Source organism: Staurois parvus, unplaced genomic scaffold (assembly GCF_062004578.1).
Source record: "Staurois parvus isolate SC_StPar_1 unplaced genomic scaffold, SC_StPar_1.0 ptg000025l, whole genome shotgun sequence".
NCBI lineage: Eukaryota > Metazoa > Chordata > Amphibia > Anura > Ranidae > Staurois > Staurois parvus.
In genome coordinates, this window is record NW_028317821.1 from 9,881,856 (window position 1) to 9,898,622 (window position 16,767).

Here is a 16,767-nt window from a genome sequence, read left to right on the forward strand (position 1 = left end):
CTTTTCCTCATAGATATTTGATAATCATTAAAATGTATGTGTTTTTGTCTTTCTACAGAGTGATTGTGAGTGCAATAAGGGATTCCGGGGTGATGGGATTCAATGTGAACCTGTGAATACTTGTTTAGAGGAGAAGGACAAGTGCCATGCCATGGTAAATTTCCAGAACAGAACCCTGTAGTGCCATTGTTGACTTGTAGGCAGGTGAAGTCTGCTTTCTCCATTGTAGGTGGTGATTAACCCGAGTGGTACCATGGACTGGAGACGAAGTCAAGGGGAAACACAGTTTCTCTTAGTTTTCATGGGTCAATGGACAAGCGTTCCAGTTGACTATGCAGTAGCCATGTGACCCTTGGTGGCCATCTTGGGTCTCTTGGGAGAGAGACTGATCTTGCTATGGAAAGTGATTAGTGATAGGGAAAGGTTCCAGATGAGTAGGGACAGGTTTGAGACTCGCTACCTGAGAAGAAGCTTCTCTGTCTCTTCACCTCTCCGCAGCTACATCTCTTACTGCACTGAACTGTGAGCTGTTTCCGTCAGCAGCGCTTTCCAACTAGGGTGTTTGTAACGTTGGCATTCTGCTCAATACAAATTTCAAGTTTCATTGCAACTGTGTTCACTGCCGTCGCGCCATGCTGCACCTCTCCACAGATCTCTTTCTGAAAATAGTAGCAGCTTGTCTGTCTCTGGCTTCAATACTTTCTGAGTTACTCCTAGTACAAGCATGTAAAATAGAATGGAAAGTCAAAACTCCTTTATATTGGTTTCATTGACTGCAGAAGTCTGAAACCATTTGATCAGTATGACAGCCAGACAATTAGAATTTTCAGAAGTAGTTTAGCAGTGGCAGACTATAGTCTTTAATTCTGGGATTCTTCAAAGATTTATAGAAAAATATATTTGTATCTTTGTGGTGGTTATAATGAGTATTATGGTTTTTCTTTTTTGGTGTGCCCCTTTTAAATATTATTATTGTAAAGCAGTGTTTCTTATTTAGGAGTTCCAGCTATAATTTTGTAATGTCATTGTAATTCAGTTAGTGTTGGATGTATCAATCTTGTTCTGTGCTGCATAATAAAATACATTATAGGTTCAGTTCACATTACCATGATGCAGTTTTGATACAATTTTCAGTGTGATTATGTAATGTGACTTGGCTGCAATTTACATATTCTGTGGGGCCAAAATCACACTGCGGCCGCACAAAAGTAGTGCAGGAACTTTTTTCCAAAATCGCAGCATGCTGAGTTGCATTGATATGAGTGGGCACAATTGCATATAATTTGATTTCCCTTGTCATGCTATTTTGTGCGACTCAAGTCGCATCTAGTCACATCAGTGTGAACCAGCCCTTAAACAGCAATGCCCATGTACTAGGGAATGCAGAGAACAAAATACTAAGTCCTTTTGCATGTGGACGTAATAATTGACTAAGGTTTCTGGCAGAAATATCCTGAGTAAAACAGAAGTTATGCTCTGTAAAGACCTCATGTATACATACGTTTAACACCAGCGTACATACGTTTTACACAAGCGTATAAACGTGTGCACAAGCATATACATGAAAATTATTTTTCTTCTGTCTGCCAGTGTTTCAATATTCGCCTGTATGCTCACATGTGCTTCTCTTTACACTGCATATGTGTAACTTACTGCATTAAAACGTAACATTTTCTATTTTTCTTCTTTTTTTATGAAGCTGTGTACAATAGTCCCATGGACAATTATGTGTTCAAATCCTTTAAAAAAAAAAAAACACTACACAGCTACAAATTTATTTTTTTCCCCATATGCAAGAGGCCTTAGCATGCAGTAGAGGGAACTAACTCTAAAGCAGGGTTTTTCAACCAGGGTTCCTCATGAGGTTGCTAGGGGTTCCTTGAGAAATTAGCAATATCTGCTTCTCAGAAAAGTTCCCACTGACACCGCTGATCTTTTTAGGTAAGGGGGTAATTCTTTCCAATGACCACAAGTGTAAGCAGCATTCTTCCCACTGACCATCACACTAATGTATCATGAATTGTAGACATAGTCATTGGGGTTCCCTGAGACCAGAAAGTTATTTCAAGGATTCCTCTGTGTTGAAAAGGTTGAGAAAGGCTGCCCTAGAGTTTTGGGCTCCAGAAAGCAGACATCCACCCATGTCTACAGGATTATTGGCAGCAATTATATATTGCTATGACTATTATTACAGCCGAAGGTGAAGTCAAATAATAAATTATACTAGAATTCACTATTTTAATAATCTAAGAAAAGCTCTGTTGGAAGACATTTCACTGGGTTTCTGAGTATTTTATTGCTGAAACAGCTTCAAGTCCTTCTACAACTCTTGAGCTGTCTTCAAGTCCATTAGAAACTGCTGCCCATTGGGAGTCCATAGCAGACAGCTATTCAGCACATTTGTCAAAAAGGAAATTCCCATGAAAGTTTAAAAATCTTTTTAACCGCCAAATACCAGCCTATTTCTTCATTTATAAAAACTGCCATGAAATTACATCACCATTGGTTGTCGACTTTCCAAAAAAGGGGTCATTTTGGGTTGTTCACGCTGTCTTGGCATTTTTATTTCATGTTTTATACTATAAAGTAAGGGAAACTATTTTTTATCAAAATGTTTAGTCCTTTATGTAGAGACTAAATATTGCCAAAACAAAGGTCTCTTTGTCTCAAAAAAGATATAACATTTGTTTAGGTACAGAATTGCATAATTGTCAGCCAAATTATCATGACGCTGAACACTGAAAAATGGTCAGGTAATGAAGAGGATATAAACTATGAGAGTTCAGTTTGCTAATTTATTTTTCATGATGTATACATCAGTCATGAGACCTAAAAATTGCCTGGATTGCTCTCTGGCATGTTTTTAATATATTTTTTTGTTTTAGGCCACATGTCAAAAAGTAGCCTCAGGATTCTGGGAGTGTGTGTGCAATGAAGGATATCAAGGAGATGGGAAAATATGTTATGGCAATGTTGCAGATGTAAGTTATACTACAATCAGATCACACAGCCACAGAAACGCATCTACTGTGGTCACTGTGTAGGTTTTGTTGATTCTTCACTTGAATGTTGTTACAGAAACCAGCCCCATACAGTGATTGCTTTATTTATTTGAATTATTTATCCAATTATATTTCTAGGTGATTGCATCACTCCCAGAAGCCTCAGAGTTTCATAAATGGATTGAAGTAAGTATTACTGTAGGTGTTTTAATTCTAGAAATTGTCAGCGTTGTATAAGCAAGGGAAGTCACAAATATTGTGAAAGCCAAATACATAAACCAATAAACATTTCTTATAATAAACTATGTGAGCCATATTTTAACTTTTAGCACACATATTTAGGGCTAGTTACTTGTAAAATTTACAACTTAGAGATGAACTCCAGGCATACAGCTAAATATACAGATGTAATACATACATTGTAAGCTCCAAGGAGCAGGGCCCTCCTATCCCTCTTGTATTGAACTATATCGTTGCTCTATTGTCTCCCTTTATATTGTAAAGCGCTGAGCAAACTGTTGGCGCTATATAAATCCTGTATAAAAATAATAATAATAATAATAATACTCTATATGGAAGTTGCATTAGTTACCCTTAAAAAATGTTATTTCTGTCCATCCAGTTGTGAGATGTATGAAGCCCTTCCACACAGCCCTGACTAGCAGGAGAGAGGACCTGGTCTTTCTCTGCTGCAGTTTCATCTTCACTAACAGGTCTCCTCTGCACCCTACCCTATGAACAAACAGTGAAAAGTGAGGCAGCACACTGATGACCCAATGTCTCTGTCACTCTGCTCTCTCCTCCTATCAGCATGTTTCTTGCACTGCAGCACACCCGATAGGTTTCTTGTGCTGCGTCTCCCTCCCCCTTTCTGAGCTTTGCTGTACAGGGACTGCAAGAGGCTGATAAAGTTCAGGTTTTTGCAATGCCTGCTTTAAAAATTAATTTAAAAATGGAATAATGACTGCAAGGATTCATTATTTGTGCCCTTTGTTTCTTCCTACATTCCAGGTTTAAGTTGCTGAAGAACACAACTTTATTTTAGTCGATAGATAATCTTGAATTATCACCCAAAACAGAATAAAGACTGTAGGCATAATGTATTAATGTATGTACTAAGAAACAGAGGTATTCCTCCACAGCCACCAATCATATTTAAACATTCAGGGCAAGTCTGATGCTACTTTATGTCTTAGTAGAAGTAACTCTAGTTCCAAATAATTACACATTAATACCAATAGACATTTATATATAGACACGGATCCATATACAGAGCATCCTAAAAGGTTGTAATGAGCATTGTGCAAGACCTTATTACACATGTTTGCATGCCTCCCAGTGTCACTATATTTTCTTTTACAGGATCCATCTATAAAATCCTTGATCTCACCATCTTCCAATGTGACTGTGCTTGTCCCTTCACAAAAAGCATTTGAAAGTATGAGTGAGCAAGATAAATCATTTTGGATGCGGAAGGATAAAATGCCAATCTTACTAAAGTAAATCCACAATTCTTATATAATATCTATCATGTTTTTTTGTCCTTGATATAAAAATCTCCTGCACTCACTGATAATGTAGTCAGATTTCTTTGTAATCTCTGTTACCTTTCAAGGAGAAGCACATAATGTGTGCTATAAGAGAAGGAGCTCCCTGGAGAAACTTTGGGTGCCAACCTTGTACAAGTTATTGCATTATCTTTAAGCTATATCATGTTGGTGCTTTTGAATCAAAATGTTGTTTAAATTCATAGTAATACAAAAACTACCACACTAAACTTTTTGGCCAATGAACTGCCTACCTGGGTTGTACGAAATCCTTCCATATTCCAGGTTTGTTCTTATAATGGAGGTAAAAAGGGGACCATGTTTTACTGCCATGAACAATGTTAATTCATGTGGATCTCCTCTGCATCAATACCACAAATGGAAGTCAAAACATGTTTTAAAGCCACAGTGGAAAGCAAGGCATCAGCCCATCATACAGCCAAAGGAGGAATTCAGTGGAGTAAAGTCACGGTGCAAGATGCTCTGGTTGCAAAGACCAATGTAATATCAATCTGTAGTTGCTGCCATAAGCTTTAGGCCACATACACACTTGAACTAAAAAATATTGCTTTCACAGTTGTTTGAGCTTTTTTTTTTCTCTGCCTGAGGCGTTTAGAGGTAGGAAAAAAACATCAGTTGTGCATTCAAGTGAGGAGTGTTTTGGCAGAAAAATGTCTAAACATGCGTAATGCTTTCGTGTTTTCATTTCAATGACCAGGAAAAATTATTATTCTTGCCAGTGAAATAAATAAATGCCCAAAGTGGCTGAGAAGGTTTTTTTGCAACTGCTTTTCTCCTACCAGAAGAAAAGAGTTTAGAAGAGCACCACTGTGCATTAAGCCTAATACTTTAAAGTCTAAACTTATATTTTCATCCTTCTAGATATCATATATTATCAGGTGTCTTCCGATCTGATGACATTAAGAATCTATCTTCATCTGACATGTTGGCCACCTCTCTTAAAAATAACTTTCTCAAACTTTCTGAGAATAATGGGGTAAGTTACAAAAGACTGGAAGGTCACGTGAAAGCCAGAAGTGTATAATCATAAAACATTTTTGATGGAAATTTTTTGGCACATTAAATAAAATTAATTATTCCTTATGGGCCAGTGTTAAAAATACAGATTATTTATGTAAGACAAAATTCCAGGTGCATTTGTCAGATGCTATGTTTACTAAAACTGTCATATTTATTGGATTAGTCATTGTATCGCACAATGAAATTCCACTTCTGAAAAGTCCAGGATGTTACAGGTCTTCAAGCAGTGCCATCAGCTGCAGGCCAAGAGCTTTTACAGAGTTTATGGAAACTTTGAGACAACATACAGTTATATATCTGTTGTACAGTAGGGATGAAGTGTTTCTTGTAATACAAAGTTTTTGTTGAAGGTCATGAAATGTAATATGTAAACTGATTTTTATATGATGTCAGCAACTCTCAGACTGATTCCTCATATGCTTTGCAAAGCTTACAAATTGGTCATCACCCATTTTATACATCATCTTTTAGAGCACAAACCAAGGTCTAGATTTATATGTTATTATTACACACCCTGCATTTTAGCAGAATAAATCACAAAACATCTGTTTGAATTTTAAAACATGAAGAAGGAATTTACTGATGTTAAAGCCCTATTTAAGCCTAATTGTTGTTATTGTAGGTTGATTACAACTCAGTAGTTTGGGTTCCTCTGATCTATATTATATATACTCTATAAAAGCCATTGAAAATCACTGCATACTGTCCACGGAGTACCTGCTTGCGTGCACAGCAGCAAAGTAACATTGGTAGATAAATAGAAAATAGTAGAGTCATTCATGGGTCTTGAGTAGGAGTATGTGAACAAACAAGTAGAGTTTATTCTATCCAAGATTTTGAAGGATCGCAGTCTATCTTTGTCATTAAAAAAAACGCAGACTTGTTTATCTGTGCAATTGATAGCCCCTGCGTGGGCGTGTTTTATTGCCTCTGTTTTATACTGTTTAAAAAATTAATAAAAACCATTGAAATAGAAAAAAAATGCAGACTGCGATCCTTCGAAATGTTGGACAGAATAAACTCCTCTTGTTTGCACATATACTTCCACTCAACACACATGAATCATTCTACTACTTTCTACTTATCTACTCATATACAGTATAAGCTCTGTCAGTTATAGACATAAAATTGTTCCAGAACATTGTATTGATAGACTGTGCAAATTTGGTTGAATATGTTTCTGAGTATAGCATAATGAATAAATCATCATTTAAACATAATGTAACAATAAATCATTTGTTATTGCTTATCTTTGACAGTATGGGGTGGATTTACTAAAACTGGAGTTCCAAATCTGGTGCAGCACTGCATAGAAACCAATCAGCTTCCAGGTGTTTGTTGTAAAAGTTTAATTGAATAAGATGAGGTTAGAAGCTGATTGGCTACCATGCACAGCTGCACCAGATTTTGCACTCTCCAGTTTCAGTAAATCAATCCTTATATATTCTAATCTGCTGGTTCATATGTTAACTTTCATTGCATCCTTCCATGGGGACAGCTCTTACCCCTTTGCCTATTGTGTTCAGTGGCAGTTCACAATGGCACACATGCAGTTAATTGGTAAGCTTAGTGATGATGGGACAGATGGCATTTATGAAATGCCAGGCAATGTTTCATTGCTGCTTGAGAGTCAATCTCTATCGTGGCAGCTTGTGATGGTAGAAGTATGCAATGGTGTTACCAGAATGTCCTGTGAATGAATGAATTGAAAAACCTATGTAGTGCATTTAATTGCTACTGTTAAGGTGTATGTTAAACCTAAATTCATGTTTTAGTATGTTTGACATCATAATTCACTTTCTATGTTTTTTTAGAAAATATTTTAGTGAATCTATTGCAAAGTCTCATACCTGGATATGCTGCCTGTAACAGCACAATCAGTAGCAGATATCTCCACCTGCCTTTGCAAGCTCCTTCAGTTGGTCAATGGGCCACTGGTCTGATATACACTATATGATTAAAAGTTTTTGGACACCTGATAATCTCACATACTACAGTATATGGCAAAAATTGTGACACCCCCTCTTAATTATTGATTTTAGGGGTTTCCAATGAAGGTTCTTGTTAATGGTAAAGCATACAAAGAAATATTAAACAACTGTGTGCTTCCAACCTTGTGATGACCGGTTTAGGATGTGACTGTGGATGAAAGTCAGGTCCAAAATTATATGATTTGATGAGCTTGGTGTGGAGGAACCTGGCTTGCCTTCACAGAGCCTTGACCTCAACCCTATTGAAAATCTTTGAGATATACTCAAATGCCCATTGTGTGCCAGACCTTCTCATTCAATCTCAGTACTAGACCTCACAAATGTTCTTTTTACTAAATGGGACAAATTCCCTTCGACACACTTTCCAGTGGAACCTGTTATAGCCCCAAAGTGTTCTTCAGTTTTGCTTGTTTGCTCCCAAACAGCCCTGCCTCTGCTCCCTCCACGCTGGCTGTGATTGACAGCAGAGGGAGCCATTGGAGGGAGAAGGAGGAGGAGGAGAATCAGGAGAGATGCTGCTCTCATGCACATTGCTGGATCAAGATTGGGCTCAGGTAAGCATTAGGGGGCGGCTGGGGGAACTGCAGGCAGAAGATTTTTTAACTTCATGCATAGAATGCATGAAACTAAAAAAACCTTCAGCCTTTACAACCACTATAACACTAAATTATTGAGCAGTAAAGCCACCTGCTGATAATTTGGGGTATAGTAATTCTTTGTCTTTTCCTGAACGCATGCAGTTTTGAAGGCTAACATTATTTTTTACAAAAAAATTGGGTATTAAATTATGTGTTTGCAAAAAGTCATTTTAGATGATCTTTTCCTGAAAATATCAATTGTGATAAACAGCTGTACAACTACCATTTTTTATTCTACAGTACCTCTGCTTTCAGAAAATGTTTAATCTCTAGGGGCTTTGAAAAATTTCCTAGCCAAAATGCTAATTTTTGTCATGTGTTGGAAAAATCTAAAAATTGCTCTAGAGGGAAAGTAGTTATGAAAACTATGTACAGTGAGACATAATGGCAAACATACTAAAAAATAGATTTTGGGGTTATATACACTATAGCAATATATAGCAAAGAGTTTGTGTTACTTCTGAGAGTACTTGGTAAAGGGACTGAAGAATATGTACTTTTTTCTCTTATTCCAGATTGTCACAGTTGGTGGTGCTAACATTGTTGCTGGTGATATAGCAGCTGTGAATGGAGTTGTACACCTTGTTGATAAGGTAAGCCTCTGTTTGTATTAGGCAATAACAGAGTACAGAGTAAGGGTACCTGAAGGGGTACAATTATAAACTGCCTAAAGACAGTTTAGAACTGTTAATGATAACTAGCAGGTCACAGAGTAATTGACTACTTTTCTATTTAATGGTAACACTACTGTGTACCATTTACAAATAGGAAATTGAAGTGATCACTGTGGCTTAAAGTGTTACTAAACCCAGGACCCTGAATTCACTATATCTGTTCTTCCACAGTACACGCAACATGGAAATGCAATTATTTTAGTAAACATAAGCTGCTAAATACCTTTTCTCATCAGCACTATCAGCAGCATCAGCAGTCTCTTTGTGACTTCTATCAGTGTCCAGCTGAGCACTGGTTAAACCTTGTAGGAGGAGCTTTTATTCTGCTCTGACTGTCCAATGAGACTGCATAACCCCTGACCCTCTGTCCAGACAGTGCTGATCACACGCACCCTCCCAAAGAAAGAAAAACCTCTCTAGCTGTACACACTAAACTGAGCTTGTGCAGAGTGACTCCTAGAGCTCTGTACTATCAGCAGATGGATTGGGGACAGTAGAAGAAGGGGAGGATCAGAGAGGACAGGATACAGCAGCCTTTTTTACACAATGTGGAGGATTAACCCCTTAGGTTCCACAATGAGTATAACAAGAATGCTTTACTGCATATACAGACTGATTTTACTGCTGTGTGTTTAGTAACACTTTAAGAACTGATCTGTATCAGTCTGGTTTGCTGACATACATATACAGTATATACTCATTAGCATAAGGCTGTTGTTTCAGTAGAAGAGACCCAAAATACATCTGGAACACATTACAAAACATCCAATCCAATTGGATCTCTCCTCCCTTTGGGCAGATTTCTTCTCACTTTCTGTTGTTTCTCTAGAACAGTAAGTGAGGAAAAACTTCCAGAGGTGGAAAAAAGACAGCAGTAGAAATCTTCCTCATTCTAGCCAAGGCTTTAACATGTTTTGACTGGAGTTCTGCTCAAAAGAACTAAACATCTAAGGTATACAGTATATATACTGTACAGGTACTGTATGTGAACATTATATTTGGTCAGGATGTTAGAAATGTGAACAGGTATATTTACATTTTGCAGGTGTTGCTCCCAGAGCCACTTCTTTCTGGTGTGTTGCCGGACCTTATGACAAGACTTGATCAGATGCCAGATTATTCAATCTTCCGTGGATACATCATTGTAAGATATAAGTGGTAAACTCATTGTGCCCCATGTATAAATGTAGACTTGCATAGATATTATCATTTCTCCCTAATAGGGAATTAGTCATGAAAGTGACCTGACCTTCATGACTAAGCCCCTATTGGGGAGAAACACAATGCAGTAGGAGTGGGTCTGGAGGTAAGCGATGTGCCACAGTCCGACTTGTTGAGTTTGCATTACTTGCTCTAAAACTGGTTGGATATCAAGAAAAAATAGTGGGAAATTGGAGATTAAATGAGGGTTTAACACAAAACCTGCATTATGTGCATACTGTGGAAGGAGAAATTTGAGACTATTTTGCAACAAATGCACTTCCGGAGACTTCCTCATGGGTAGTGTGAAGGCACGTTAATGTGTAGTCCGAGGCACACTCATCAAATTAGGATCCAGGGAAAAGGAGAGCCAGGAGATCACAACACTTCTGTGACAAATTTGGCTCTTGGCGAGATCTCACAAATGCTTCTTGGCAGTCAAAACAGTGGTTGATCTAAAGATTCTATGGAATTCACTGAACTCTATTTTACTCTCTAAAGTGAAAGTGAAGTTTATGTAATCCCGGAGGTTCTTTTATACCTGGAAGACCGTTAGCTAGGGCACTGCAAGGGTTTAGATACGGGACTTACATTCTGACTGTGATGTCCACACAAGGCCATAAGCTATATAAATCTCAAGAAATAGTTAATTGTTTTAAAGAATACTCTGAAAAATTTTACAGTCTACCTCCTAGAGGTGACCATTGCTCTGAAGTGAAGAAAGAACAGTTCCACATAACTTAGTATTGCTGACACAATTTCCCGTTTTCCCAGGAATACAGTTCCCAAATGTCAACTCTTGTGACCCAGATCTAATTTCAGCTGCCATTTTTATGCTTAATTAACAGTTTTGTCTTTGTTTTCATGGGACTGCCCTTCTCTCCTGGCCCAGATCCACTCCCACAACCTCCTCCTTTTTTCTTTTTCTTCTTGTTCTTTTATTATGCCATTTTCTGCCTTTTTTCTTTGTATCTTCCTCTGCTGTTTGCTTAGTTTATGGTTTGAATACTTCTTGAAAACAGGCCCTTAGAATAGCTATGCACTGCAGGATCCAAGTTAACTTTCTGAACGGTATATGAAGAAGAGATCCCTTTGCCTGCTATACATGAATACTGTGTGTAACTGGCCCATTGTGGACCCCTGCTCCAATATTTCTGTTCACTAAGGACTCTTTTTTCATTGCTGTTATAAGATATCCAGTAACAGGTTGTGACTGACTAGTGTTATTTATGCTCTGCTGGATGAAATAAAAAGTTATAATTACAAAAAAAAAAAAAGAAGAAGTGCAGCCTGTGCCAGACAAAATAGAAAGAAACATGGAGGTGTTGCCCACAGGAACAAGTTGGATTTGAACTGCCATTTCTTTGGTGCAAGTGTATAGCTGGACTCCTGAGGCCAACATCTGTGTGTTTTTTACTTCTTCCACATCTGGCTCATCATTATCAGTTGGACTGGTGGTGGATGACAAAAGTTGTAATACATTTTCTCTCATTTCAGTGATATAATGAAATGATCACTAATACTGCAGAAATTATTCTTTTTTATTTCAGGAATATAAATTAGCTAAAGTGATTGAAGCATCAGAGACCTACACAGTATTTGCTCCTCATAATGATGCAATCATTACTTACATTCGCAGCAAAAGCCAAGCCACTCTGGTTTGTATTGTATGAATTAATTTAATAACAAATGTTTGCATGATATGGAAGCAATGCTACAATATAATTGAATGCTTTAGCTGTCAAGGCATAATACAGTTGCGATGATCCAGTCTCATTCACTGCATCCACTAAAATGTTGCAATGTTCAATTCAATAGTATACTCTGACTAATTTAATACTGTAGTGGTTATTTAATTCTATAATCTCTGACAGAGGAAAACTGCAGCGATACATCTAACCAAGTGTAGTTATCGATTACATATATTTGCACCTATTAAGCAATTATCAAAGATAGATATAATTTGCTGCATGTGTATAGAAAATAGAAAAATCACTTTCACTTGCTGTCATCTGCTCTAGATCAAGTAGCATTCTGTTCTGCAGTCTAGTAACTGGCAAATGTGTTCTTCCCTGCACAGTAAAGGGAAAAAAGCAGCAAATACATGGTGGGTATCTTGAATTGGAGTTGGTGGTAGGCTGCTGTCATACTGACAGCCATGTAGTGTAGTTAGAAAAAACCTGACAGTAGCAGATTCATTCTAGTGCCAAGTGTGTGAAAGCAGAGAACGTTCCAACACCATGCAGCAACTCTGCAAAATTAACTGTTGAGTAGGGAGAAGAACTGTGTGACCATCACTCACTCACTGCTACTCTATGAATTGCTGAAGCAACAAGTGAGTGATAGTCACACAGCACCACCCCATAAAAAAACACTGTGCCCTGGGCAGCTGGCCCTCCTGCTCTGCCCCCCGCTTTGTCCCACCCCTGCAATAGGAGTAATAGGAGGTAAATAGCTATGAATGTCTCTAAACATTGCTCTATCTTTTGTTTCTTGATGATATTTAGGATGAAGACACCATGCGATATCATATCATACTGGGTCAGCAGCTAATGAAGAATGATATGCATGAAGGCATGCATCGGGAAACCTTGTTGGGGTTCTCATATCAAGTTGGCTTTTTTAAGCGTAATGGAGAGGTATTAACATAGAAACGTACTGTCTCTGTAAATTCTGGGCTCCTAAATGTTATCTAAATCCAAAGTAGGTTTAGTTCCAGGTAGAATATAGATTTTTTTAACTTTTGCCCTCTGTTTTATTGCATGTCTGTGCTCCACCTGGAAATATTTGCTCATACTGATTGTGTTGATGACCACAAGTGCTAATAATGGAGGAAGATGCAAAATTTAAAGTTATTCTTTGTGTGACAACTGGTTTCCCCATACTTTGGAGAGATTTATTAATTTTGTGTAAGACACAGATCTCCCCAATGGGACCCAAATAGCAAAATATTTGAGAGATTCACACTTTTGTTTGTCTGGTGGTCTCTGTCATGAAGGCAGAAAATGATGGGGAATCCAAAAGACACGTAGAGCTGTCACCAAAGCAAGAGGCAAAAGTAAATCATTCAATTTAGACAAATGAGTGGCGGCAACTGTCTAAATTAGGTATTCTCCTAGCTTTTGGGAGATATCTTTTCATTTTCTGGTGCATCTCCAGAACAGGGAGTGAAGTTAAATCTACCCAGTGGGATAAAGACAAAGAAAAAAGACTGATAGATGTTTTCACTTTTCTCTACTTTATCCAAAACAAAACAAAAAGTTGTGCCCCTACATACACTTTTAGGCTTATATAGGGGGTTAGGGTTAATAAATGTAAATGTTAGTGCTTCTAAATAGATTCACAGACAGCTCCTGGTAATTGCTTACAATCAGGAGCCCTTGATCATGTGACCACTGTGACAACCAATCACAGTGGTCACATGATCAGAAAGTCCACCCCTGCCTCCAGGCATTAAGACTCTAGCTGTCAGGACCTGTCTTAAGAACTTTGAGGACTTTGACTTACGGACTCTGAAGGATAAACAATATAACAAAGGTGAATTTGCAATTAGCTTTAGATAGACACTATAAATCTTTGTTTAATATTTTCGCCAGAAGAAAATAACAACATTGTGTCTGTGATCTGTTTTAAGGAATTAACAGTGAGTTTTCTTTCTTTCCTCTAGGTTGTTGTGAATGATGCACCACTGAACTACACCAATGCAGCAACCGACAAGGGGGTCATGCACGGGATAGGGAAAGTTCTGGAAATCCAGAAGAACAGATGCGATATCAACGATACAGTTGTTTCTCTGGTAACAATTATTAATGTACAGTTGATGACAGCAATACCACCCTTACACTTCTGACATATTTGCATAACTATAGTCATAATAAGCCCATGACACTGTTCGGGAGCCCAGCTACCCACTAGCTTCCTTAATTTACCCAATCATATACTAAGTGTCAATTATAAAATAATTAGGATTCAGTTAGATTAGAATTGTTACTATATGTATAAAAAAGGATATAAGACTTCTCCAGTTTGATATAGAAGAATTTTGAATGGTTCAGATTGTTTTACAACCCATGAGTGGCACAGGTCACAACTCATAAAGGAAAAATATAGAAACATTGCATGCTCTGACATTTGGTCAACCCATAAAAAGGTTGCTTAAGGTGTATGGAAAGCAACATCTTTGTTGTTTTGAATAGTGTAGGTAATGATTAGTGTTTCTGTCAAGTTTTTATTGCTGTCTTGTTTTCCCACAGTAAATTTTAAAGTTTGCATCGAAGCAAGAGCTGATGATAAATTTTGCAATGGGAATATATGTTCTGGAGACAATTGTGTTAGATGGGACTTTCCCTACACATACAGGAGATTTCTTGTTAATTCCCATTACATTTGCAGGACAGGAAGTGAACAGAAATGTCCCCAAAGTGACACAAACATAAAAAAAAAACCTGATAGCGGTTTTAACCTTTCTCTACTCCAAAAGGAAAGCAAAAAAGTTATGCCTTCAAATGCATTTTATTTTTGTTTGACTATGCTTAAATTATGGCCTTCTACTGTGTTAATGAATCTATACAAAATTTAGATCTGTTGTGGATAGCTAGAATATATATCAATATTTCTAGTCAAAGCATTCCTAACAAATATTCACATACCAGCTTTTCTTGAGATAGTCCAGACACAGGTTTCTGTCTATTGGTTATAATTAGTTTTTTAAACAAATGAGAACATTGTCACTTGCTTTTGTTTATATAACTACAAGAGTGCATGCATGCCTTTAATCCTAGTGGACTTTAATCTCTTTCTCTTGTAATGTCTGCTCTTGATATTAATGTGAATGAATATACACAATGCTTGCAGTGGCTGGAATCTCTTACATCACACAATTTATTACTGATGAGAAGTGGCTTCTGACTGTGATCTAAATATATAAACCAATTTCCTTGTCTAGAATTGTTAACCATTTAAATCTGATATATGACTTATAATACTTTGAACATACACTTTTTTTAGAGCAAATGTGGTGACTGTTCATCCTTATCAACAGTATGTGGTGCAAATACATACCCAATGGTGAGTGTACAGAAAGTTGCAATGTTGTGTTTTCGTTTAACTGAAAATTTGTGTGATTCAGAGATGACATGGGCATCTGACTATCCTTATGAAGGTACTATCGGTATCAGTCCATTTCGGAGTGGCTGGTAGATGACCACAAATGGAATTCCTTATGAACCAAGGAATTTAAATAAATCATAACTTTAGAACACATAGCACTAGGAATGTACCTGGGTTTGGTTTGAGTAGAGTGTGGTGAACTTTACTGAAGTTCAAGAGTCGAATCCAAACCACATTTGAATTCTTGGAGTCAATGGGAGTAAATGTTAAAAACCAGTAATGGCCATTTTCATTAATAATGCTTTAAGTGAAACATTACATGTCCTGAACCTGCCTGTAAAGTGGTACATCTGTTGATGTATACAACCAACTACAGCAAAACTGACATTTACAAAGCAAATAAATGCCATTTAAATTACTTGTAAATGACAGCTTTGGCCTCCAGCTATTTTACTATTTGTAAACAAAGTGGTTGGAGATTCCCTTCATCTATACTGGACTTCTATTCTAAAGGAGGGTCTGGTATAGACGGTAAAGGCCAGTTCACACCAGAACGTGGTGTGGGAAACCCATGTTCTGTGCACGCTTAGTGCACTGCATTCAAAACGCGCTTCATTTCCATTCTGCATCAGGTGTCAATAATAAGTTAATGGCACCCCAAATGTAGGTCACAAATGCAGTGCGTTAGCCCACACCGGATCACATGATACAAAAGTACCAAACAATCTGATTGCAGTGTGTTTCCAAAAATAGTGTATGCAAATTCAGCTATGAATTTTAAGGGGGAACTCCCAATCCTGAAATCCATATCAAACTTTTTTCAGAATATGCAGCCTGGCTGGCCAGAAAGGGGGGGGGGGGGGTGCGCACACCCCTCCTAAACCATAACAGGCCATAGTTCCCCAACATGGGATGAGGGTACCTTACCAGTGGGGACCTTGCCGTGGAAAAGAACCTTGTTCCCATGTTGAAGAGGACAAGAGCTTCTTCCCTACAATCCTGACTCGGTTGTCTGGAGGTGGGAGCACCAAATGGCATCTCCCGTTCCCCACTGCTGAAAGTAAAGAAAAAAGCGGGGATCCCTGGGTGATGCCATTGACCAAGTATGGTCATGCCCATATTTGTTTAATGTCATTGTGCAGATATGTAGACTCATTATTTCTTAGAACCGTGCTATAGGCAAAAATTAGAGCTATAACTGTAAACAAGCAGCACAACATGTGATAAATCCTTGATGATGTTGCAGTTTACTGATTGGGACATCTTTAGTTACACAGCACTGTTATACTCTACTAAATGTGAATGTTTTAAACTGTTGAAATAAAAATACTTTTTATTGGTTCACACTATGGGAGTCTTCTGCTTGTGTTTTATCCCATGTATGAATTGAACTTATAAGGCTTGGATAGAAGGTGGTGGATTCTCTGAGGATATCTGGGCTTCATATATTACATTTTGACCTATCAAAAAATTGGCGATATTGCATCCCTGGTAACATGTTGCACTGTAGTGGACTGCATTCACCGATCATACATTTTCACTGTACTGTGATTATTGGATGTATT

At 37.7% G+C, this 16,767-nt stretch overlaps 1 protein-coding gene across 1 annotated transcript in view; it reads left to right on the top strand.

Annotated features, from left to right (window-relative positions):
- STAB2 (stabilin 2) overlaps positions 1-16,767 on the top strand; it is a 197,896-nt gene that overhangs the window by 110,085 nt on the left and 71,044 nt on the right. The window contains exons 26-36 of the mRNA XM_089651824.1: positions 59-154; positions 2,886-2,981; positions 3,141-3,188; positions 4,365-4,501; positions 5,432-5,546; positions 8,735-8,812; positions 9,939-10,037; positions 11,644-11,751; positions 12,601-12,732; positions 13,761-13,889; positions 15,101-15,160. Of these exons, the coding sequence (XP_089507950.1) occupies positions 59-154; positions 2,886-2,981; positions 3,141-3,188; positions 4,365-4,501; positions 5,432-5,546; positions 8,735-8,812; positions 9,939-10,037; positions 11,644-11,751; positions 12,601-12,732; positions 13,761-13,889; positions 15,101-15,160 (1,098 nt within the window). The remainder of the gene's footprint in view (positions 1-58; positions 155-2,885; positions 2,982-3,140; positions 3,189-4,364; positions 4,502-5,431; positions 5,547-8,734; positions 8,813-9,938; positions 10,038-11,643; positions 11,752-12,600; positions 12,733-13,760; positions 13,890-15,100; positions 15,161-16,767) is intronic.